The 25,996-nt window shown below is 46.5% G+C and overlaps 2 protein-coding genes across 2 annotated transcripts in view; both read right to left on the bottom strand.

Annotated features, from left to right (window-relative positions):
* Positions 1 to 7,069, bottom strand: part of GASK1A (golgi associated kinase 1A) — a 50,163-nt gene extending 43,094 nt beyond the window's left edge. Inside the window, exon 1 of the mRNA XM_030830249.2 lies at positions 6,774 to 7,069. Coding sequence (XP_030686109.2) covers positions 6,774 to 6,776 — 3 coding nt within the window. The 5' untranslated portion in view covers positions 6,777 to 7,069. The remainder of the gene's footprint in view (positions 1 to 6,773) is intronic.
* ZNF662 (zinc finger protein 662) overlaps positions 1 to 25,996 on the bottom strand; it is a 78,574-nt gene that overhangs the window by 21,700 nt on the left and 30,878 nt on the right. The window contains exons 8-9 of the mRNA XM_060307206.1: positions 24,885 to 24,998; positions 17,154 to 17,283 (exon numbers count right to left, since the gene is read on the bottom strand). The gene's annotated coding sequence lies outside the window, so the exon portion shown is untranslated. The remainder of the gene's footprint in view (positions 1 to 17,153; positions 17,284 to 24,884; positions 24,999 to 25,996) is intronic.

Genomic DNA, 25,996 nt, shown 5'->3' with positions numbered 1-25,996 from the left:
CCAGCAGGGCCTGGAGGCCAGGAGGAAGGGGACCTCTGTGGCTGCGCTGCCTGGCAGAGGGCCTCAGGGGCTGCAGGCAAGGTGGCTGGAGCGGCATAAATAACACCGTACTCACTTACCATTGCCACTACCTCTAGCCTATTTTTATGATTATAATGGCAAAACCAATCCAGAGGATGAAGGGAGACATGTCAGACACTTCACCGTGGCTCTTAAGAATATACCATAGTGATCCATTTTATACAGCTGAAATGGTTAGTATCATTTTTAAATAAGTACCTTCTATATCATGGTTACTTCTAAATGTGACTAGTTAAAGGACCCCATAAGATAAATAAAATAGAGATGAGGAGAGAGGAGAAAGGGACAGAAACCTCTGCACCCAGATGCCTGAGCAAGAAACAGAAGTTGCTCTTGACTTGCCCTCAGGTTGCCAAGGGTTGGAGGTTCTCCTGCCCAAATATCTCCCACCCCTGCTCCCTCTGGCCAGCCACAGGGCCATTCCTCCCTCTGGTCCACTGGGATCATAATCGTTCCCCAGACGCTCCCCCTCCACCCCACACCCCGGAGTCTCCCCTCCCTTGGAAACTGCTCTCTAAAATGCAAACACACGGGCTTCCCTGGTGGCGCAGTGGTTGAGAGTCCGCCTGCCGATGCAGGGGACGCGGGTTCGTGCCCCGGTCCGGGAAGATCCCACGTGCCGCGGAGCGGCTGGGCCCGTGAGCCATGGCCATTGAGCCTGCGCATCCGGAGCCTGTGCTCCGCAACGGGAGAGGCCACAACAGTGAGAGGCCCACATACTGCAAAAAAATAAAATAAAATAAAATAAAATAAATAAAATAAAATGCAAACACAGTCCCACCTCTCCAAGCTCCAAAGTCCTTCCATTGCCCGCTCTGTCCTCAGAATAATAACACAAATTCCCTCCTGGCTACACCACTTGTGCCCCATTTCCAGGCTCTGCCTCCCCCATTTCCAGAAGGTTTCCCCCAACTCCCTCCCAGGCAACTTTGATAGCTCACCTTTGCCTTTAGGGCTTTGCTCACATCGTTCCTTCTGCTAGACTGCTTTTCCCTCTTCTTCTTCTTATTTTTTAACTATTTCTTCTATTATTTTTTCAGTAAAACTAAAATTTTTGTATACAGTTCTATAAGTCTGAACATGTGCATAGAACCACCGCCACAATCAGGACACAACAGTTCCATCACTCCAAAAACCTCCCTCAAGAATTCCAAAGCCGGGCTTCCCTGGTGGCACAGTGGTTAAGAATCTGCCTGCCAATTCAGGGGACACGGGTTCGAGCCCTGGTCCGGGAAGATCCCACATGCCGCGAGCAACTAAGCCCGTGCGCCACAACTACTGAGCCCACGTGCCACAGCTACTGAAGCCCGTGTGCCTAGGGCCCATGCTCCGCAAGAAGAGAAGCCACCGCAATGAGAAGCCCGCGCACTGCAACAAAGAGTAGCCCCCGCTCGCCGCAACTAGAGAAAGCCCGTGTGCAGCAACAAAGACACAATGCAGTCAAAAATAAATAAATTAAATAAATTAATTAAAAAAAAATTCCAAAGCCACAGGGAATACGACTCAGGCCCTAGCCAAAGGAGACCCATGTTGGTTCAGAACTAGTCAAGGCCTGGAGACCAGCGGAGGCCCTCTCCCCACCTTTCACTCCTACCCCCCTTCACCTCTGAGTTCACCGGCTGCTACCTTAAAGCACCTTCTGGCTCCCTCTCATAAGCAGTTCTGGAGCCCCAAGGCCACTTCCAAGAATATGTGCACATGGTGCGGGGGGGCGGGGGGGGACACACAGAGAAGGGCAGCCTGGGGGTCACCCACAAACCCCTGCTCCATCCTCACTCTCAGGCCAGGTGGCCCATCAGACGCAGGCCTATGTAGACACGTTCAGACAATACAGGGATTGCACCCCGAAGGCCCCAGATGGAAACACTTTAGCAGTCACATCAAAAAAACAATCCAAGCAAAGAAAGCCCAGGTGGCTCAGGCACCCAGGCCTCAAAGAAACCGGAAGCACCCTGCTTCTACGTCAGCACCCTGGTAGGGAGGGAGGGCTAGCCTCCCAGACCTCTTCTGAGGGGACTGTCAGCATCTTTGCGGCCCATCTGAAGCACATTTCTCTCCCTGGCCCCTGAAACTGCTAAGGCCTTTGCTCACTTCTTTGTGAGGCCTATCAGTTCCCGCACCCCCCTCCTACCCCTTCTAACCCCCTGTTTTTGGACCAACTCCTGCTTGGTCAGGTTGGGATCAGTAGATTACTTAAACCCCTCTGCTCCCCCCCAGCCAGCCCTACAGAACCTGGCTTGTGTATGTATTAGGAGCTGCTCCATGAGGGAGGTGCCCACAAGAGAGGGTATCAAATTCCCTGCAGGCTCCAAGGGCTGGAAGTCCCGATTCCCAGTTCTGATTCCAAAACTGGGTTAACCTCTTCTCTTCTCCGGCTGAGCCCGAGAACCTGAGGGCTTCACCCAGACCTTCGGCAGGGTGATTTCCCAGGGCACCCCATCATTAGACCTCAGGGGCTGCGGCTGAGTGGGGCTGCCTTCTCACCCAGCCAGCATTCAGCAAGGAGGCCCAGGGCACACAGAGGGCAAACATCTCCTACGGGCTGGGTATTTCCTGCCTGGTGAGAAGAGAGATCTAAAGGAGCAAGAAAACTTCTTTAGGTTAGAATCTGTCTACACTTGGTCCACACTTAGAGTCCCAGAAGCACCCCCTAGTCAGGTACTGAATGAAATACATCGATGACTTCCTTACTGTTTGTTTTAGGTCCCGACAAAAAGAAAACTTATTTTTGTGGGTTCTTTGTCAAACCCCCATTCTTATACCACCTTTGGGGTACCAAGTGGTTTCACCTCCAAGATTCCTTTTGCTCCTCAGAGCAACCCCTTAGTATAAGCCCATTTTACACACGAGGGGCCTGGGCTTCAGAGCACTAGAGTGCTTACTCAAAGCTGCACGGTAGCTCGTCTGGCACAAACCTCGTTCTGATTTCAAACCCTGTGCCTTTGCTCCACCACTCCAAGCTGCACCAAAGGCCTCAAGAATATGAAGAAGCCACAGTGTCTGATGGAACCTGTAGGGTTGGGGTGGAGGAGTGAAGAACTAGGAAACCTGGGCTCTAGCCCGGCTCTGAGTGACCTTGAGAAGGTCACACCGCTTCTCTGGCCTTAGCCCCTTCACCTAGAGATTCCCCTCTGAGTCTTAACCTCCAGGGACTTGAGGTCTTGGTTCTTCCGAGGAGAACTGACCTACGTGTGGGCTCTCCTGGAACCCCCTTCTCTCCACGGCCTGCGTGATGACATGCTCATAGTAGAGTGAAGAGAGACAAGAGGAAACTCCTCCTACACGCACACTCTGGGCCCTCAAGCATGGCTGCAGTAAAATTTTTGACGAAGAGGCTGAAGGAATCTGTGCTTGTGCCACTTCACCAGGCACTCAGATCCCCATTTCCATTTCCATGGATGATCAGAAGCTGGCCCCATGCCACTGAAAACAGCCCCGAAGTGGAAATGACCTGAAGTCCACACGCAGGGAGATGATTATCAAAATCATGGTACTGAGCATTGAAAGTACAGCGATGAAGATCTTTTTAGAGATGCACACATGGAAACTTGCTTTGACAAAAAGTGAAGTAAAACACATCAGACTGCAAAACTGCATGTTTGGTATACAACTCTTTAAAATAATACTCAAAGAGAGTAGAAGATACACCAAAATGATAACCAAGGTTACCTGTAGAAGTTGGCAGTATGGCTGTTATATAAAATATATTATATTTCATATATTTTTTTATCATATATATTTTTTATCCCCCAAGGACCAGAAAGAAAACTTTTTTTAAGTTGGCAGTAATAGTCTTAACTTCTTCTATCAATATTTTTCATCCAAGTTCAAAGTGTTCAGCATACATCAAGTCTCCCACCATTATTGTAAGGAAAGGGACAAGTGTCCCACTCTTAGCTTTAGAAATACACACACCAAGCCCTGGCAGAGACTCACAGCCCCTTCATGATGATCAAAAATGCCCTTACAGGTCCCGCAGCTCAATGTTCACTTTTGCAAAAAAGACATTTAAGGATTCCAGACTTTTTATATTTCTAACTCAGGCTTTCCCATTTTAGGTACCTTGGATTGGTAATAAGATGGTGTTAAGGAATTACTGAATATTCAAACAAGCTGGGGAAGTTCACGTCTCAGTTTCAATGAATTAAAAGAAGTTTCTCTGTGGAAAGATCCTCCAAGAGGGGCATATAACATATATCATTTCCCAGCTGAAGTTCACCAAAGCCTTCTATTTTAGGACTATCTCAAAGAGTAGCAGTTCCATAGATGCAGGGACATCTGGGTAGGCGCAGTTTCTGTTCCCTCAGCCCTCTAGCCCTGGTGGTTCTCAGTCCTGGCTGCATACTGCGATCATCTAGAGAGACTTCGTTTTTAAAAACTTCTTGGTCTGGGTCCCACCTTGGATTTGGTCTAGGGAGCACTGAGAGTCAGTGCTGAGAACCACTTCGCCCTCACACCCTCTTAGCTACCCATGAGAAGAAGAGGTCAACACCAGGGCTGGGGTCCAACCTCAGAATTATTCAGGCATCATCCATTTTTGGAGCTAAATGCCACCTCAAAGGACATCTAGTTTAATCTCTCATTTTACAGAGGAAGAAACTGAGGACTCCTGGTCCCCTGTCTCCTCCTATACTGGTTCCTGCCAATGCTGGGCCCCCAGGCCTCTGGACCACAACACCCTTCATTCAGAGGGAAAAGCAAAGGAAACCTTCAGATCTCCAAGGCCATTTTGCTGCCAGAGGTTGCCCATCAGGCCCCTCTCTCTGGCAAGTGGACCCAGACACAGTGAAATCCTGACTCAAGTCCTCTTCCTAACATACCCCAGAACTGAGGATGAGAAGCCAGGAGGCTGCTGGCTCACGGAAACAGGAAGCCCACCCTGGCAGTGGAGCAATCACTCCACTGGCGCCCAGAGGCTGCCCGAGCAGAAGGCAGGTATCTTCTCCCTCCTGCACCGGCCTCCACCGCAGGAGGCCTGAGAGGCTCTGCCATGGACAGAATACTCCTGTAGACAGCAGTAACAGCCCTGAGTGGGTGGCCTTAGCCCGTGCTCTCTTCTGCAAACACTCTGGCCACCAAATAGGGAATTTTGTGGTAAAAAAAATCTCCACACTTTTCACTTCCTGTACCTCTGATCACTCCCCTTTTCCAACCTTAAGATTCCATTATTAACTCCTCTTTAGCAGCCTTGAGGGGAAAAAACAAAAAACTCTGAGGATTTCGGAGAAGGTGTTATGCAGGGGTAAAGTGAAATACACACACACACCCAGCCTCATAGGCCCCGTTCCTGGTGACCAGGCTCCTGCCTTTGGTTCTGACACTGCCAGGACACCCTGGAACACAGGGAACTATTCTCCCAGAGACCATCCATCCTACAGGGGAATCTCTGGGCACCTTCTCAACTCCAGCCCCACAGCTAAGCTCCTTGAGGAGAATCTCCCCTGAGCTCCAATCTGCCCTCTATGAGCTTGGGGTGGGGAGGGGGAGGGCTGTCTATAGAAGCAGACAGGAGAGCCCCTCTGGGTTCCTTCAGAGTTCAAAGTCATCCTAGTAGCTGACACCAGCCCCTGCCCCCGGGGAAGGACGGTGAACTGCAGGAGGGGTGGGGGGCTGGCAGCTCCATGTAGCTTCTACCTGGAAGCAGAGCTGATTAGCAGCCAGTGCTGAGGGGAAGCCCTTTTCCTGAGGCTGCACCTGTGCTTTAAGCTGCCCGGATCACATTCTCAAAGGGTCTATTTTTCCTGCTTGTTGGTGTTTGTGAGTTTTATCGATGGAAGGGCCACTGTTCACAAGGTCCCTGGCTTCATGAATGATGCCCCAGGCCATCCAGTGCTCCCATACCTGCCCTGTGGTCCCAGGAGGTGGTGGGAAATGGGGCACTGGGAGACAGGCATTTGAACTTTACCAGGGCCAAATTAATTCTATGGTAATAAGTGTAAGGCATTACTTCTCTTTTTTTTTTTGTATGTGTTGGGTCTTTGTTGCTGTGCACGGGCTTTCTCTAGTTGCGGTGAACAGGGGCTACTCTTGGTTGCGGTGCGCGGGCTTCTCATTGTGGTGGCTTTTCTTGTTGCAGAGCACAGGCTCTAGGCGTGCTGGCTTCAGTAGTTGTGGCTCGCGGGCTCTAGAGCACAGGCTCAGTAGTTATGGTGCACGGGCTTAGTCGCTCTGCGGCATGTGGATTTTCCCGGACCAGGGATCGAACCCCCATCCCCTGCATTGGCAGGCAGATTCCTAACCACTGTGCCACCAGGAAAGTCCCAAGGCATTACTTCTTAATATTAAAACATGGCTAAGATACAAGCTAATACAGAATTCACACGCATTTTTCTGAGGAATAAAGTGACTCCAAAGGCTGCCTTGGGTGTCCCATGGAATCCTTTCCTCTCCCTGCGCTGTGGATTGGATGGAGTTTGTGCAGCGCTGCCAGAGGGCTACAGTGCAGGCAGGGTGTGCAGGTCCAGAAGGAAAGCCGCCTTATTACGGTCCTCCCCCCCCCCCCCCCCCCCCCGCCAAGGCAAGCAGAAAAGCCGATTGCCAGCGACCTAAGTACCCGCCCTCCTGCAACTTTCGGGGAACAATTCTGGCCCCAGGAGGCTGCGCTGGCTCAGCGCGCCCGGAGCAGGGGCGCTTCCCACGGTCACCTGTCTGGGTGCCCACCCCACACGCGCGTCCCCTCCCGTGGTTCCTACCATGTCCCCCTCGGTGGCTGGACCGGCTCCTCGGCGCGCTCAGCCTGCTCGCCAGCTCATCCCGCCGCCCCGGCCCGCCCCCGGCACCGTGGCTCTCCGGGCTTCCCGGGACGCGGGATCCGGACCGAGGGGCCACAGCTTTCTAGCGGCCAATTCCGGGGCAGGCGATGCGCGGCGGGATGCTCTGAGGTTAGGCTTCGTTAGAGGAGGTCTAGGAGAATGCACACGCGGGATCTGTCGTTCTGCGGTAGCCTTCCCGCAGCCTCGAGCCTCCTCAATCAGCTAGGGACGTTTGCAGAGTTTGCAAAGTCCTGGCGTCGAGTCCCGGCCCAGCCTCCCCACTTCCCCGAAAGCGCGGGAGGGGGGAGCTCCTTTCACAATAAAAGCCCTGCCCCGGGCTCGAGCAGCCGCAGCCGCCTGAAGCAGGGGCCCAGGTGCTAGGAAGGAATGGGCCCCGCCCGCCGGTCCGCTGGGTGATGAGCCGAGGCTGGGGGGCGAGGGGCGCTGCGCAAGGCCTGGGGACGTCGCCTCGATCTCTCCTCCAAGGGGTGCGGTGCACTGCGAGCCCCTGGCAACCCGGGGGTTCCTGCGGAGGGTCTCCCAAACTATCGCTTTCCCCTGCAAAGCCTCAGAAAGACAACTTTTCTGGCACCTCATAGCCTTGCTTGGGCCCAGTCCCCAAGGGCGATTTGGAAGGAAACACGGGAGGAGAATCCGTTGACCACTTAAGATCATTAACGATGAACAGGTTTTCTCCTTGAGAACTAATCAGTGTTTAAGTTGCTGCAGTAAGCCACTGATACCAACCTCTCTGCTAAGGATGCAAACGCAGGGCCCTGTGTCCCCGGGGTCTTCATGCTCCTTGTTGGAGAGAAGACTGGGCTTGGAGCCCATAGCCCTGGAATTGGGGGCTGGCCCCTCTGTAAACAGCTCAGTGACCTTCTACCAGTGCCTGGACCTCTTTGAGACCAGTGTCCCTAAGCAGCCCAACGTTGTATCTCAGGATTCTTAACAGCCTGCAGGCAAGAAGGTGGAGGTGGGGATAGTGTCAGCAGTAGGACTCAGAGAATCTGAAAACCAGGCTAAAATATTACCCTCCAAGATTGAAACTAGTACAAACCACATTAGATGGACAAAAACTGGTATGTTCCCAGAAGTTCCCTGCTACAGAATGCTTTGAGGTTGTCACTGATGACAGTGCTTCTTAAGAGGGTCTCCTTAAATTTGTGTGTGTGTGTGTGTGTGTGTGTGTGTGTGCTGGGGCTACAACAGATGGAAAGGAAAGTATTTTTTTCAGTCCTTATCTTGTTCCAGATGCTTTCCAGAGGTTATTTCATTTCATCATCACAAGCAATCCTAAGAGAGAAATTTTATTACCACCATTTTTCAAATAAGGAAACTGAGGATTAGGCAGTTGAAGTGACTTTCCTGAGGCCAGATAGTCAGTTAGTAGTTTAGTAAACCAAAGTCTATTTGCTAGAGCACGTGAGAAAGAGGAAGAAATCGATAAGCCAGGAACAGGAGGCAGGATGCGGTGCTGAAAACCAGAGCTTATTTGTGCATAGGGAGGACGGTGAGAACTGAGAATCTGAGTGCTGGCTGAGGAATGTAGAGGAAGGGGGAGAGGGACAGACAGTACAAACTTTTTTGTGTTCTCTCCAGATGTTTGGGGAGACGATGTGGTCTTTTGAGCCTCCTTTTCTGACTGCAACCCACATAAGATGTACATTCTTTGTCATGACCTTTTACACAAACATACACGTACAAACGTAACTAAAACAAAGTTTTATAAATCACTGTTACACGTAGTGCACTCCAATATGTTCTATTCTATTCCATCTTAATTATTATTATTTTTGTGTGTGTGTGTGTGTGGTACGCAGGCCTCTCACTGATGTGGCCTCTCCCGTTGTGGAGCACAGGCTCTTCAAGCGCAGGCTCAGCGGCCATGGCTCACGGGCCCAGCCGCTCCGCGGCATATGAGATCCTCCCCGACCGGGGCACAAACCCGTGTCCCCTGCATCAGCAGGCAGACTCTCAACCACTGCACCACCAGGGAAGCCCCATCTTAATTATTTTTAACGGTGGTCTCTAATCACTCTATTTCCCTAACATCCACTACTGAGTATAGTTTGAAAAACACTGTACTTGAGAGTAGAACAGAGACATTTCTTTAATGTTTTCAAAGAGCTTTGTGGTCTTCTACAGAATGTATCTGTTATATAGAAAATGTATATAGATACATTCTTCTACAGAATGTATCTGTTAAAGGCAGGGATTTTGTTGGTCAAGTTTGAGAACACTGAGCACAGTTTCTTTGCTTTTTGTTTTTGTTTTTGGCAATAGGACTTGCCAGAGCCTTTGATGCTAATATATGTTGAGGTTTTCTGAGACAGGAGGATAGTGCCCAGTTTTTCCCAGGTTTACTGGATGTAGAACTCTTTTTCAGAGGAGTCACCTCTCAGGACTCATGGGACACCCTTGGGAAAAGCTGTTCCAGGACCTGGTCCAGACAAGTGAAGGGTCGCATACGAACAGGGAGTGAAAACCCTACATTCTGAAGCCCGACTCCCAAGCTCAGCACCATTCTGTTCACCTGATACTCTGCTCAGAGAAGGATCAACTACCCAGATGGTGAATGTAGGAACTCCATTCGTAAATGAACAACTGCCACTTTTACAACCCAGAATGACCGTGAGCAGTGTCCAGGAATGACCACAGCTGAGGAAGCAGATAAGCTATCCAGCTGGGGACGCACGTGGGCTCTGCAATCATCCACCTGCCTTGCACAAGATCCTGCCTAGACTCCTGCCTTCCCTTTCTTCACTAACTCCTAATTGACACTGATTCCTTCCAGCTCTGAAATCCTATGAAGTTATATTAAATTTAGACAACCAATAAATCCCTCCTTTCTAGGAAACAGCACTCCAGGCAGTATTTACTTTCAGCACTTGGGCTGCTTGAGAGTTGGCTGCTCCCAGGATACTGGTAGGGCCTCTGGTTACACAGTGGAGCTTGCAAGTGAGAAACATTCAACTGAGACAGGTTGGTGCTAGTGAGGAATATTTTACTATTTCCACCAGAGAGAGCTTCCTACTTCATCGCGGAGTGAATCTATCTTCACCTTAACCGTTCCCGAGGAGTCAGACTTACAATTTGCTCTAATGACTTTTAGAGCTCCTTATAAATTGGTACCGCAGACAGCTGCCCAACTGGCTACTATTTTTTTTTTTGCTGTGCCCTGCGCTTGCGGGATCTCAGTTCCCCGACCAGGCATGGAACCCATGCCCCCTGCAGCGGAAGCGAGGAGTCCTAATCACTGGACCACCAGGGAATTCCCACAACTGGCCCACTCCTTGGTATGGTTCCATGTCTCATTCCAACTCAGACTTACTAAATCAAAATTTCCAAGGCTTGAGAATCTATCCATTTTTTTAAGCACCATAATTAATGCTAAAACACAGCCAGGCTGAGAACTGCTGAGCTAAGCAACTCCTCTTTCTTGGCTCCCACGTCTAAATGACCATTCTAAATGATCCTGGAATCTCTCTCCTATCCATTCTCACTGCCACTTCTTTGGCCCAAACTCTTTTCTCACTCACAGAACTCTTGGAGGGACTCCCAGGCCCTGCTTTTGCTCCTTCCAATCCATCCTGCACATCACTACAAAAATGTAAATGTGGACCTGCCACTGGCCTGCTCCCCATAACTCTTGGGATTAAATGCAAATTCCTCAGCATAGCTTTCAAGGTCCTTCAGCGTTTGACTTCTGATGACCTCTCAGGCCTCTTACACATTTCTAAACCTTCTTAAGTGCAGTTCCCTCCATCTCAAAGCCTTTTTTTTTTTTAATTAATTTATTTTTGGCTGCGTTGGGTCTTCGATGCTGTGCGTGGGCTTTCTCTAGTTGTGGCGAGCAGGGGCGGCTCTTCATTGTGGTGCATGGGCTTCTCATTGCAGTGGCTTCTCTTGTTGCAGAGCACAGGCTCTAGGCACGCAGGCTTCAGTAGTTGTGGCACGTGGGCTCAGTAGTTGTGGCACGTGGGCTCTAGAGTGCAGGCTCAGTAGTTGTGGCACACAGGCTTAGTTGCTCCGCAGCATGTGGGATCTTCCCAGACCAGGGCTCAAACCTGTGTCCCCTGCATTGGCAGACGGATTCTTAACCACTGCGCCACCAGGGAAGTCCCTCAAAGCCTTTTCTTGATACACTCATTTCTAACCGGACACACCTCCACCACCATTCACCCCCACCCCCAAATCCTCTCTATTCTGAAGACCCAGCACAGCATGTTCCCTGAAGTTATTACCTTGTTGGTCTCTCTCGTGGACCTTGGACTCCCTAGAGGAAGGGACCATTCTGGGCCTTCTGTGTCCACTTGCCTAGCACCAAGTAACTGCTCAGTAAATGCTTTTGAATAAAGGAATAAGAGAGAAGACTGGGGTTCAATAATGAATCTGCCACTCACCAATTATGGGTACTCAGTAAAGCAACTCTGCTCCAATGGCTTCACGTTCCTCGCCTGACAAATAAGAACCATCATCCCTGCCCAGCCCACCTCCCTGGATTCCTACAACCACATAATGGGTTCATATAAATTACATCATCCAGAACAAAGCCTGTGTCATGACAAACTTTCAAAAACATTTGTTGAATCCATGAATGAAGGAATGAATGAATAAGAAAGAAGCTTCCTTTGTGGCTAACATCCAGTTTACATTTTCTCTTTTTACCTTCACTCACTGAACCCCTGTATTTTAGAGGGCAGCAGTGTATTCAGCCAAAAGAATTACGTATTTCACAGCCCCACTTGCAAAAAGGGACAGTCGATGGGCAGTAAATAGAAGTCATTGAGTGGGGCCCACAGGAAGCTCTTCCCAGGGGGCTGGCATTGCTTTGATTATCGCTCAGCAAATATTCACTCCCCTTCGCCCTGCTGTGAGCAGAGCATGTGTCTGTGCCACTGTCGTTTGGCTTGGCCATGGACTCACCATAACCGTTAGAATGTGAGCAAGTAGAGGCATTATATCTGCTTGTGCAGCATCACTTGGCTTTAATTCTGGGGGTTCACCATGTAAAGAACAAGCCCTGGGTAGCCACTACCCTCTAGTCTGAGCCCTAGAATGAGACACGTGGGACAGACTTGAGCCCAACTCACTGCTTGGAGTCACACCCAGCCGCCCCAGAGGCATGAGGATAAACGCTGCGATTGGAAATCACTGAGTCTTAGAGAAGTTTGTTCCATGACATTATTATAGTAAAAGTTGAGGCATACAGGTAGGAGGGCCAAGCGCTTAGAGAGTCGATCTAGGACAAAAGGGCTCCCAGGTCAAAAAAAGAGGCCTATCAGGGCTTCCCTGGTGGCACAGTGGTTGAGAGTCCACCTACCAATGCAAGGGACACGAGTTCGTGCCCCGGTCCAGGAAGATCCCACATGCCACAGAGCGGCTGAGCCCGTGAGCCATGGCCGCTGAGCCTGCACATCCGGAGCCTGTGCTCCACAACTGGAGAGGTCACAGCAGTGGGAGGCCCGCATAGCAAAAAAAAAAAAACAAAACAAAAAAGAGCTCTATCATACCAAAAAGTCTCATAATAACATAATATATAACAAATTATTATACATATATGTGCTATTACTTCAACATAAAAATATATAAACAGATGTCATATTAAATTATCTATTATTCTATATTATTTATTTTTGTTTCATAAAGTCTATTATTTAAACAAAACAAAAATAGGACTACTTAGCAATAGTAATTAGTAGCAATGAAAAATATGTGAGAAAAATATAACAAAATTTTGGTTTCTTTCTCTCCTCTCATATAGTAATTTATTTAAACTCTTTATTGGATATTTATATAAACTATATCATTGTATATTCTTAAGCTATATAAATGTAAGATTGCTTAAAAAGATAACAGAAATGTAATAGGACTACTTAAACAGATATTACCTAGATTTAATTTAAAAATAATAATATGGGGCTTCCCTGGTGGCGCAGTGGTTGAGAGTCCGCCTGCCGATGCAGGGGACACGGGTTCGTGCCCCGGTCTGGGAAGATCCCACATGCCGTGGAGCGGCTGGGCCCGTGAGCCATGGCCGCTGAGCCCGTGCGTCCAGAGCCTGTGCTCCGCAATGGGAGAGGCCACAACAGTGAGAGGCCCGCGTACCGCAAAAAAAAAAATGGGACCTAATCAAACTTACAAGCTTTTGCACAACAAAGGAAACCAATGAAAAGACAACATATGGAATAGGAGAAAATATTTGCAACTGATGCAACTGACAAGAGCTTAATCTCCAAAATATACAAACAGCTCATACAACTCAAAAAAAAAAGCCGAAAAAAACCAACCCAACCGAAAAATGGGCAGAAGCCATTAATAGACATTTCTCCAAAGAAGACATACAGATGGCCAGCGGACACATGAAAAGATGCTCCACATCACTAATTATTCAAAAGTCTACAAATAACAAATGCTGGAGAGGGTGTGGAGAAAAGGGAACCCTCCTACACTGTTGGTGGGAATGTCAGTTGGTGCAGTCACTATGAAAAACAGTATGGAGGTTCCTCGGAAAACTCAAAATGGAATTACCATATGATCCAGCAATCCCACTCCTGGGCATATACCTGGACAAAACTATAATTCGAAAAGATACATGCCTCCCTATGTTCATAGCAGCACTATTCATAATAGCCCAGACATGGAACCAACCTAAATGTCCATCAACAGATGAATGGATAAAGAAGATGTGGTACATATATACAATGGAATACTACTCAGCCATAAAAAAGAAAGAAATAATGCCATTTGCAGCAAAATGGATACAACTAGATATTATCAAATACCATATGATATCACTTATATGTGGAATCTAAAATATGCCACAAATGAACCTATCTACAAAATAGAAATAGACTCACAGGCATAGAGAACAGACTTGTAGTTGCCAAGGGGGAAGAGGAGAGGGAGAGGGATGGACTGGGAGTTTGTGGTTAGTAGATGCAAACTATTACATTTAGAATGGAAAAACAACAAGGTCCTACCGTATAGCATAGGGAACTATATCCAATCTACTGGGATAAACCATAATGGGAAAGAATATAAAAAAAAGAATGTATGTATGTGTATAACTGAGTCACTTTGCTGTACAGCAGAGACTGGCACAACATCGTAAATCAACTATATTTCAATAAAAAAATAAGTCACTTAGCCTTCTTTTTCAGTGATGTCTGTGTCATACTGGCATTGGTAGGATAATCACTCTTGCTTTCATTATCTGAACTCTTAGAAAACATGGTCATGATATTCAGTGCCAAAAATTAAACTAGCACTATCTCAATACAAAGTCCAATAGTTAATTCACAAGCAAAATGTAAAATAGACTGTTAGTGCTCCTGATTACAACACACTTAAGGTGGACGTTTAAGTCACATCATTTGGAGTGATGTTACAATGAATGCTCCATTTTTGTGAACCATAAATCATGGTTGCCTGCATCAATGGTAAGGGGAAAAAATAAGCAACAGTAACTACAGAAGGCAGATAATCTACGCCGTATCCAACTGACACTAAAAATAGCATTGCTTTCGGCCCCTATTTTTCATGTAGCCCTGTGGGGTTCTATATTCTCCCCCAGACATCTACATCCATCACCAAAAACTGGGACTTTTTGTGTCCTGAGGAGGGGTTTCCTGGGATGCTAAACTTTCAGTGCTAAAGCTGGGACAGTACGGAGCAAGCCAGGGGGTTAGTCACCCTTGCCTAAAGGAAGCTCGGAGTCTATATCAGTTATATCAACTTCCAGAATGGATGAATTCAACGAGTAATTAGCTACACTTACCGAGCACCCACAATGATCAGGTGTATAGTGCAAGGTTTTCTCATGTGCATTTAATTTTTTAAAAAGTATTTATAATAGCCCCACAAGTAGCTGTTATAGTCTCCATTTTATAGATGGAAAAAGTAAGCCTCAAAATCTAGGCTCTACCACTCATGGAATTGGGGAAAAGTGTAAAATGGATTTTCGTCCTTGCCTTGGCTAGAGAGGAACCATATCTGAGTAAACTAGGGGTCAGACACACTGTCAAAGAGGAGAAAATTCAGTAACTCTCAGGGAAAGACAACAAATTATAGAGGGGCGAGTTAGGGTCTGCCAGTCCCACTGCCCTTTGCGCCCTCCAGGTGGCTCCTTTTGTTTCTGGAACATTAGGACCTTGTTTTATTAAGAGTTGCATCCCTTATGCAGTAATTCTTAAACTTTGTCTCTAATGGCAGGTCAGAGAAAATTTAGACTCAAGGCACATGACCAGGGATGAGGCTGTAAACCACCTTATGGTCAGCATGTACTTTAATGTTAAAATGATGAAATCATTATTAAAACGTTTAAATACACTTTGACCTCGTATTTCAAAATCCTTGTCTGAAATTACTGCTCCAGAAAGCAGTAACTACGGGCGAGCTAATTCACATTTATATTCCTTATAAAAGCAAATATAAAATGATGCCTTCCCTCCCTATTCCACAGTCTCTGTGAGAATTGAGAAGAAATAACTTACATAAGACATATTCTTTAAGCTTAGTGCTATCTGAGGAGTCAAGGATCCATGCTTATGTCACGACTGTATGTTTTTTCCTGAAATTCTACCACTAGTTCTCACCTGTAAAACAGTCACAGCTCAGCCAAGGAGGACACACCACATTTAAAGGCTAGTTCCCTGGCCCAGACCAAAGGGTTAAGATAACCAGTATCTCATTTTCATACTTATTTGTCTTGTGTTCCAAATGTAGGCAACGAGGTGAGTATTGGCTATTTCAGATTTATTATCTTATCACCACAGATCTGAGCAACATTGTAATAAAGAGTCTAACTTCATTATTGATATTTGATCACTAACAGCTTTCAAGCCTCTTTCCTCCCTCTTCTCCTATTGCTCCACACCTCGACGGGCCTGTAAGAAACCCTGGGGGCTCCCTCTCCTGGTGCCAGTGGAAGTTCAAACCATGCCAGCCCCTGCAGGCACAGTTAGAACCCTCACCCCAATGCTACTACCTACACAAAAAGAATAGCCAAATGGCCAAAAAGGATATGAAAAAGGTACTCAACATAATTAGTCATTAGGGAAATATAATTAAAACCACAATATGTTACATCTATACTAACACCAGAATGGCTAATATTAAAAAGACTACCCAGGGGTTCCCTGGTGGTCCAGTGACCCTGGAGGTCCCTGGTGGACCTCGTGCTTCCAATGCAGAGGGCATGGGTTCGATCTGTGTTCGGGGAATTAGAAAAGACTATGAAGAGGAGGCTGCAGAGCATCTAAGACTCTCATACACTGCTGGAAGCAGGATACATCATTACAACTATTTTGTAAAACTTTTGGCAGTATCTGTCAAAGCCAAGCATATGCCTAATCTGTATGATGCAACAATTCCACTCATATAATAATTAATATAAAATTATATAAATGTATCTATCTACCTATAGATATTCAAGAGATATACATGAATAGGTCAGTTAAAAGGCATGTAAAAGAACGTTCATAGTATCTACAAAAGCCCCAAATCTGAAGCCACCCAAATATCCATCAACCAGTGGTATATTCAGGCAACGGACTAGTACTCAGCAATTTTAAAAAGCCTTTGCTACACGTAACAACATGGATAAACCTCACAGACAAAATGTGGTAAAAGCATCTAAACATAAAAGAGCAGATACTGAATTATTTTGTTTGTCATCTACACTAACCTATAGTAAGAGAAATCATTACAGTGGTTGGCCCTTGGGAGGAGGCTGACAGGCAGAAGATGTGAGGAAGCCGTCTGGGCTATCTTGATCCGGGTAGGGGGCACGATACACCTCACTGTTTGCCTCCACTGGAGCCTACCTTACTATTCTCAAGCTTGCTTTTTCTTACTTAGCAATATATTGTGACCATTCCCATGTCAATAAAAGTAGCTCTCTTTCATCAAGTTTAAGTTGCTGTCACCTTTTTTTGTTAAACATACTTTCAGGAATCTTGTCTCCCTAAGCAAGTTACAAATGCTACAAGGGCAGGGGCTCTATCTTGCAAATCACATGAAGAAAGAGAATTTGGAGCTGTGGAGATAGTCAGACCTGGTTTTAAAACTGAATTTCACCACTTTGGGCTGTATAACCTTGGACAAATAATGTACCCAACCAGCCTCAGTTTCCTCATCTATAAAATGGGGATATAATGCCTACCTCGTGAAGTTTATTAGAAAGTTTTAAATAGACAATGAACGCAAGGAACGTAATACCTAATGGGTGCTCATCAAATGACAGCTGTCTTCTCTTCCAGCGTCATCAGGGCCTTGCTCACAGAGCCCTCAGAAAAGCTACGATGATTCTCTTACCTTGTTCCTGGAGCCAAGCAGCAGTCTAGAGAATAAGTGAAGGGCAGCATCAGCTCATCGTGCTTCCTAATGCCAATCGCTCCTTCTCAAGGTCAGGAGACACTGTCTAGCTGATCACACCATTTAAGACCTGAGGATGAATTCCGAGAACGCATAGTAATGGGTATCTTGAATTGCTCTCCCCAGTCGCAAACAGCAACCCCCTCAGAAGGCATAAAAATGAGGAAGTGCACTGAACTTCAAGGCTGGCAGGTGCGGTTTGACAGAGACCACCTAGGCTAGTCCCAGAATCAGGAGTATAAGAGAAATGTTTTAAATAATGAGGATTTGAAGAAGTAAATAGCACCCCTGCGTGGCCAACATTCCATATGGAAGCTGTTCTCTGCTTTGATTCAGCCTGGGGTTTTGCCTAACTGCTGTATCATGTCCTGGCTTCACAAGGGTGGAGAGAGAACTAAGACACACTCAGGAAAATGAGTACAGTTGTTCCCATAATCTGTTCCTCACCAAGAAGATCTGTGGCTCTGAGCCCACTATGCCTCTAGGGCCTCCTAGCTTCATAACAGGCATTAATTCAACAACCTCTTGCCATAGGCATTGGACAGACCTTAACCTGAGCAAGCCCCACCTCACTCCTTTTTTTTGTTGTTGTTGTTGTTTTTGCAGTACGCGGGCCTCTCACTGTTGTGGCCTCTCCCGTTGCGGAGCACAGGCTCCGGACGCGCAGGCTCAGCAGCCATGGCTCACGGGCCCAGCCGCTCCGCGGCATGTAAGATCTTCCCGGACCAGGACACTAACTCATGTCCCCTGCATCGGCAGGCAGACTCTCAACCACTGCATCACCAGGGAAGTCCCTTTTTTAAAAAAAATAAATAAATTTATTTATTTATTTTTGGCTGCGTTGGGTCTTTGTTGCTGCACACGGGCTTTCTCTAGTTGCGGCGAGCGGGGGCTACTCTTCGTTGTGGTGCACGGGCTTCTCACTACAGTGGCCTCTCCTGTTGTGAAGCACAGTCTCTAGGCGCGCAGGCTTCAGTAGTTGTGGCACACGGGCTCAGTAGTTGTGGCTGCGGGCTCTAGAGCGCAGGCTCAGTAGTTGTGGCGCACGGACTTAGTTGCTCCGTGGCATGTGGGATCTTCCTGGACCAGGGCTCGAACCCATGTCCCCTGCAATGGCAGGCGGATTCTTAACCACTGCACCACCAGGGAAGTACTCCACCCCAATTCTATATTCTGCCCTCTGATCTTTCAATGTGGGTGGGATTCATGAAAGTGTATTTCTTGCCAGACTCCTGCCTTCCACTGTATATGGCTGTCTATCTTCTTGTAGGTTTCCTAAGCACTATGAGGACAGATGCCATGACTAACTTATTCACAAATGTAATCTTGGCACCTATCACGATGGTTGGCACAAAGAATGAGCTTAATAAATGCCTGCCAAATAAATGAATGTTGACGCGCTGGAACTGTCCAATATTTGCTGTAACTACTGATTGCAGAAATCATTTCACTCACTCACTTCTTGATCCAAGATTTATTAAGTATCTCCTACGTGACATGAACTATGTAAGGGGCCAGGGTGACAAAGATGACTAGAACATTATCCTCTGCCCACAAGGATCTCCAGGTGGGAGAGAGAAGGTGTGGAAATGAATAATATGACTAGAGCTATCATAAAGGAATGAGCAGGCTGCTTCGACACCTGCCTGAAGAGGTGGGCTAAGGCTTCTGAGCCAGCTGACTGTTTGGGATGAGTAGCAGCTCTCTAAGTAGGCAACTCGGGAAGGGGAGGCATTCTACTCAAAGGGAACGGGATGCTGTGCATGAGGCTGGGTCAGGGTCACTTTGCACTGGACAAAACAAGTCTCATGGCCAAGCCTGGCTTCAACAGAGTGTGAAGAATAACCCTCCTGCAGAGAGAATAAGTGACTCTTTGGTGAATGGCAATATGAGCTCATTGCCCGTGTGAGCGGTCCTCCCCGCAGACAGTAAGCTCCAGGACTGTTTGATACGAGTCAACGTTCCCATTCGAAGATCGACCAGAATTCAGGAATTGAGGGGAACCTACAGAGTGTCTCTCACATTTGATGATGCCAATCCACCAGGTACTGGCTTTATCAGTTTTATCTTTGACCGAGAAGCCCTGTGATCCGGCCATGTTGTGTGTACCTTCCTTCTTTGTCCTATTCTTCAGAATAGGATAGTTAGAGAGAAGACCCATCCGTCTTTGGCTTTGTTTAATGTTTAATAGAGTTTCTATTACTACTGAGCTATTGCAACAAATACTGACATTCTCATGGTCCCTCAACAGTCACTCAGCATGCCCTCCTAGCTCCTCCAAACTCAGGGACATTAATAAAACCTTGCTCAAATCTCCTCTACTTGCTGCCTGAGAAACAGAAACTTTCTCAGAAAAGGCTTTGAGTCATCCCTCAGGATCAATTCACATCCATCTACACAAGTCCTTAAGAATGAAGAAAAGTCCTTAAGAACTGAGGCAAAAGGTAGTATATTGCTATTTGTTCTCTTCTCTTTTGTATTCTTTTCAGGACAAGATCAGTCACAAGGATGGGGAATTAGAGAGTTGGATGTCTGTGCTCAAATCATCATATGAAGTTAAACATTTCTGAGTGGTATTTTAAAATATAAAATTTAAATTGGTTGTACCATATCCCTATCGCCTACAAGTTGGTAGATGCAGTGAAATTTAGAAGGACATAACCCACTTTCCAGCAATGTTAACAAATTTTGCTGTGTCGGTTCCCACTGTACTACAACACTCAATAAAGAAAAAATAAACTTCTAATTTTGTTATAATTACACACGCTTTTCTGAGGTATCAATATGCCTGGAGCAAAAACTTTATTAAAGTCAAATCCAGCAACATGGTGCTCTCAGGACATTGTTTCAGGTATTATCTCAATAACCCTCCACCTTATAGTGTCCATTTGAGGGCTTCTCCTCCATTCCAGTTGCTGGACTGGTGGTTGGTTCTCCTGGCACGGATGGCATGCAGTGCAGATTCTATCACAGGGTGGCACAAGACTCAGGTGCCTAATTAGGTACCAGCATATTCTTGGCATTGGAAATATACTGAGGCACAGCCACTTCTCACTAAACACTGTATTGCTTAAAATTAATTCAATTTTTAGCAAGTCCAAGCAGCTATCAGCTTCTTGTCATACATGCCTATCTCAACAGTTGGCTCTGCTACATAAACGATCAGATCTTCACATACATATTCATTTATGTAACATCGACTGCCAGCCAACATGGTTCTCTAGCCTCCTTCCCCATCGCCAGGCTGTGATAAACTCTATAGTTGCTTTCCCCAACTTTTCTGTCTTTTGTTCCTATTATTTTCTGTGAGCGTCTGACTCCTCACCAGTAAGGCCTCTGAGTAAGATCTTCAGTTCTGAGTATGGAAGGGAAGACAGAGGCTGCGACTGGCCCTTCCACAGGCTCCGTGTACGGGAGCCAGGTCACGGGAGGTCTTTCAGCAGCAGGGCCAGGAGTAGTGAAGAGAGAGAAGCCTGGGATACCTACCTCAAGAACCTAGAGTGGGGCACAAAGCAGCAATAGGGGTAGATGAAAAACGAAAGTGGTGCAACCACGGTCACACGTGGAGACATACTCACTGAATATGAATTCAAACCTCTCAGTAAACCCCCATGTATTCATTCGTAAAATTCTGACAATAGGACTTCCCTGGTGGTGCAGTGGTTAAGAATCCGCCTGCCAATGCAGGGGACACGGCAAGATCCCACATGCTCCAGAGCAACTAAGCCTGTGTGCCACGACTACTGAGTCTGAGCTCTAGAGCCCGTGAGCCACAACTACTGAGCCCTCGGGCCACAACTACTGAAGCCTGTGCACCTAGAGCCTGTGCTCTGCAGCAAGAGAAGCCACCACAGTGAGAAGCCTGTGCACCGCAACGAGGAGTAGGCCCCGCTCGCTGCAACTAGAGAAAGCGCACGTGCAGGAACGAAGACCCAACACAGGCTAAATAAATAAATAAATTTATTTATGGGAAAAAAAATTGTGACAATAATAACCCCTAACTGCACAGAGCTATTATACCATTGAGATAAAGAATATAAACTCCACACAATAATACTTGGCTCACGTTAGGTGCTCAATAAAGAAGATGTGGTATACATATATATGAAATATGATGCAGCCATTAAAAAAATGAAATAATGCCATCTGCAACAAAATGGATGGACGTAGAGGTGATCAAACTAAGTGAACACAGTCAGACAAAGACAAATATCATAGGATAACACTTATAGGTGGAATGTAAAAATTGATACAAATGACAACTTGACAAAACAGAAACAGACTCGCAGACTTCAAAAAGACATTTATGGTTACCAAAGGGGAAAGGTGGGCAGGGAGGATAAATTAGGAGGTTGGCATTAACATACATACACACACACACACACACACACACACATATATAAAATAGATCATCAACAGGGACCTACTATACAGAACAGGGAACTCTACTCAGCACTCTGTAATAACCTAAATGGGGAAAGAATTTGAAAAACAATAGACATATGGATATATATAACGAATCAATTCACTGTACACCTAAAACAAAAACAACATTGTAAATCAACTCAACTCCAATTTAAAGTAAAAGTTAAATGAAAAACAAAACAAAAAAAATAAGGAAAGAAATGCCTACTCTATTCCCCTCAGGCCTAGTGACCTGGGCTGGTGTCACATCCCTGGAGCCTGAGCAGCCTTGGGTCCCCTGGCTGGAGTACGCTGGTGCGGAGGGAGCCGGGGAGAGGATGTGCCAGCAAATGAGCCCCGCCCGGACTCAGAGTGCCCCGTCCCCTCGAGGTGGGACTACAATCACCAGATCCAGGCAGGCCCTCCTACACCTAAGCGAAGCCTACTGCACCCAAAAGATGGTGGACCCTCTGGGCTCAAAGAGCGTTGACAAGGGACCTGGTCACCAGGTCCCCTAGTGGTAAGGTCCCCACCTCCAGCCTCCTTCCTTAGAGTAGCCCCATGTACGGACGACAGCACCCTCTGCAGAGTGGTTATGCAGGGGTTGCCATCTGCCAGGGTAAGGGGGAAGAAGGAATGAGGCACAAGCCCTGGAGTCTTTGTGCTGGCACACTCCCCTCTCATTTACAAGCCAGGAACACAACCTTCCCTAAGGCTCTGGCTGCCTGAGTCACCGCACTGGAGCATGAAGAAATCCTGCCGCCTTGTGGCCGCTTCCTGTAACAACAGCTATAAACCCGGTGCTGCTGGGCACTTAATGTTCACAAGGCCTGAGGGGCGTTAAGTGATACCTGCCCTCAAGTAATGTCCTGGGGTAGGTCATCGAAGAAGAATTCAAAAACGGGAAGACTTTCCAGAAGCCCATTTCAAGAGATAACTTTTACTCACACTGTTTAAGGGAAAAAGAAAATAAAAGCACATGTAAAGATGCTCAACGTGTCTAATTATCAGAGAAATGAAAATGAAAATGACAACGAGCTATCACATCGCACCAGTCAGAATGGCCATCATCAAAATGTCTACAAACAATAAATGCTGGAGAGGGTGTGGAGAAAAGGGAACCGTCCTCCCTGTTGGTGAGAATGGAAATTGGTTAAGAGCCACTGTGAAGAACAGTATGGAGGTTCCTTAAAAAACTAAAACTAGAGCTACCAAATGATCCGGCAGTCCCATTCCTGGGAGTATATCCGCAGAAAATCCTATTTCAAAAAGACACTTGGGGCTTCTCTGGTGGCGCAGTGGTTGAGAGTCCGCCTGCCGATGCAGGGGACACGGGTTCGTGCCCCGGTCTAGGAAGATCCTACATGCCGCGGAGAGGCTGGGCCCATGAGCCATGGCCGCTGAGCCTGTGCATCCGGAGCCTGTGCTCCGCAACGGGAGAGGCCACGGCAGTGAGAGGCCCGCGTACTGCAAAAAAAAAAAAAAAAAAAAAAAAAAAAGACACATGCACGCCAACATTCATTGCCCTATTGAAAATGGCCAAGACATGAAAGCAACCAAAATGTCCATCAACATATGAATGGATAAAGCAGATGTGGTTGATATACACAATGGAGTATCCATCAGACATTAAAAAAAAAAAAAGAATGAAATAATGCCATCTGCAGCAATATGGATGGACCTAGAAGTGATCATTCTAAGTGAACTCAGTCAGACAGAGAATGACAAATATCATAGGATATCACTTACATGTGGAATTTAAAAATTGACACAAATGAACTACTTCACAAGCCTGAAACAGACTCGCAGACTTCAAAAAGAAATTTATGGTTACCAAAGGGGAAGGGTGAGCAGGAGGGATAAATTAGGAAGTTGGCATTAACATACACACACTCATATATATAGAAAATATATCATCAACAAGGACCCACACTATAGCACAGGAAAGTCTACTCAGCACTCTGTAATAACATAAATGGGGAAAGAATTCGAAAAAGAATTTATATATTGATATGTATAACTGAATCAAGTTGCTCTACACCTAAAATAAACACAACATTGTAAATCAGCTCTACTCCAATATAACCTAAAAGTTAAATTAGAAACAAACAAACAAAAAGAAGAAGGAAAGAAATGCCTACTATATTCCCCTCAGGCCTGGTAACCTGAGCTAATGTCACATCCCTGGAGCCTGCGCAGGCTTGGGTCCCAAGGATGGAGGGTCCTGGGGCTGAGGGAGCTGGGGAGGATGTACCAGCAAATGCGTTCCCGCTGGCCCTGTAGTGCCTGGTCCCCTCTGCTTGGGACCACCATCACCAGATCCAGGCGGGCCCCCCTACAGCTTAACCAAGCCTAGTGCACCCAAAGGATGGTGGACCCGCTGGCCTCGAAGAGCTTTGACAAGTCACCTAGTCTCCAAGTCTCCTAGCAGTAAGGTCCCCACCTCCAGCCTCCTTCCTTAGAGTCTCCCCACGTACGGATGACGAACCCTCAGCAGAGCGGTTTTGCAGGAGTTGCCATCTGCCTGGGTAGGTGAAGCGTAAGGGGGAACCTAATAATTGGTACAAATGAACTACCTGACAAGCCCCAAACAGACTACAGATTTAAAAAAGAAACGTGTGGTTACCAAAGCAGAAAGGTGGGCAGGTGGGATATATTAGGAGGTTTGGATTAACATATACACATTAATATACATATAAAATAGATCATTAACAAGGACCCACTGTACATCACAGGGAACTCTACTCAATATTCTGTAATAACCTATATGGAAAAGAACCTGAAAAAGAATCGGTATATGGATACGTATAACTAAATCACTTAGTTGTACCCCTGAAAGTAACACAGCATTGTAAATTAACTGTACTCCAAAATAAAATAAGAATCAAATTTTTAAAAATGTTTAACTTATTAATAATCATGAAAAGCAAAAATAATTTTTTCTATTTGTTTTGTTGATTAGTTGACAAGATAATACTTGCACTGAGTTTATCATTTTTGTAAAACTGGGAGAAACTGGTAAATGGTTATCACACATAACCAGTAAAGTACTTCGGAAAATCATTCCACATATCCCCAGGGATAAAATCATCCTAGTATGTAAGACACTGAAGCACGGTGTTGCATATTCCATTTAAATAGATGAAAAACAGACCAATCAGAAACAGTGTGATTAAGGATCCCAAACACTCCATGATGCTGGGCAGAGAGAACACACTTAATCATTTTAATCAAATAAAAACAAAGGGCATTCCGTGTTTAACTCACCCGTAGAACCTGCTCTCCTCTTCCTCCCGCTTAGGGGTCCCTGGGGCTGGGTGAAACGTGACACTTTCCCTTGCTCAAGATGAGAGATCAGAGCTAGTTTGGAAGTGGACGATGCTGCTTGAAGGGAAGAAGAAACAACACAATGAAGAGCAGAGTCACACGGGTCAGTCTCGGCGGGGAGAGTAACCCTGGGGGAACTGAGCAAGAGGTACCCTAAACAGGTACAGGACAGGTTCTGGGAGGAGATCTTGGACAGTGCTTCCAAGGAAGCCTGAGACACTCTGGGAGGCGAATTTCTATTTAAAGGAAAACAAAATGTTTTACCTTCCTTGTTAAAGAACGGAAAATTCTCTAACTGTGGAAAACGGATGTATGGCTCCTAGGAGCAACTCCGACATGGAGACAAAGGGGCTGGGTTCTCTCAAGATAATCTGGAGGTTCAATACTAGTGTGAGGGTACCAAGAGATTGCTCGAGCCCTGGTGTACCCAGAGAATCACCTCTAAGGCAGGTACAGAGCGGGGACAGCTTTTATGATGGAAAAAGAAGGAAAGCCTTCTTGGAAGTCAAATAGACTCCAGGGCTCTGTGTACCTGGAAACTCTTAACATCGCCATTTGGGGTCAGTTAATAGTTGTAAGAGAACCTTTAGCTTCTTAGGGCCCAGAGAGAACAGCAGCAGAGAGGCCATACATAGGAAGGCCTTACATAGAGTTCTCCAGCATCACACTCCTGTACAAGGCCCTCTGAGCAGGTATCAAGCTGGCCCATTCCTTTTCAGTGAAGTACACAGCCACATCCTCAAAAGCCACTGATTCCTGAAACGACAAGTTCCTCCTATCCCAGGCCTCAGGACTTTGGTGATGGTCAAAACTGTCAATGAGAGGCTGAGAACAGCATCTACAAGGATGTATATTTAGTACTGGGTCCCTCACGTGCCTGAGAAGTTTTTCTGTAAAAGTTGGAAGGTGTAGAGGAAGAGGACAAAAATTAAAGGTAGACAGCCAGCCAGAGTTCCACATACTTTCCCAGTTAGAACAAAATACACCTTCACTATGAGCTTCCAAACATATACGACCTCCAAATAGACTATAATATAGAAGCTAGGCTTGGG

This window comes from Globicephala melas, chromosome 11 (assembly GCF_963455315.2).
Source record: "Globicephala melas chromosome 11, mGloMel1.2, whole genome shotgun sequence".
In the NCBI taxonomy this organism is placed as follows: Eukaryota; Metazoa; Chordata; class Mammalia; order Artiodactyla; family Delphinidae; genus Globicephala; species Globicephala melas.
Note: the sequence above shows the minus strand (reverse complement) of the source record. Positions and strands in the feature narration are given on the sequence as shown.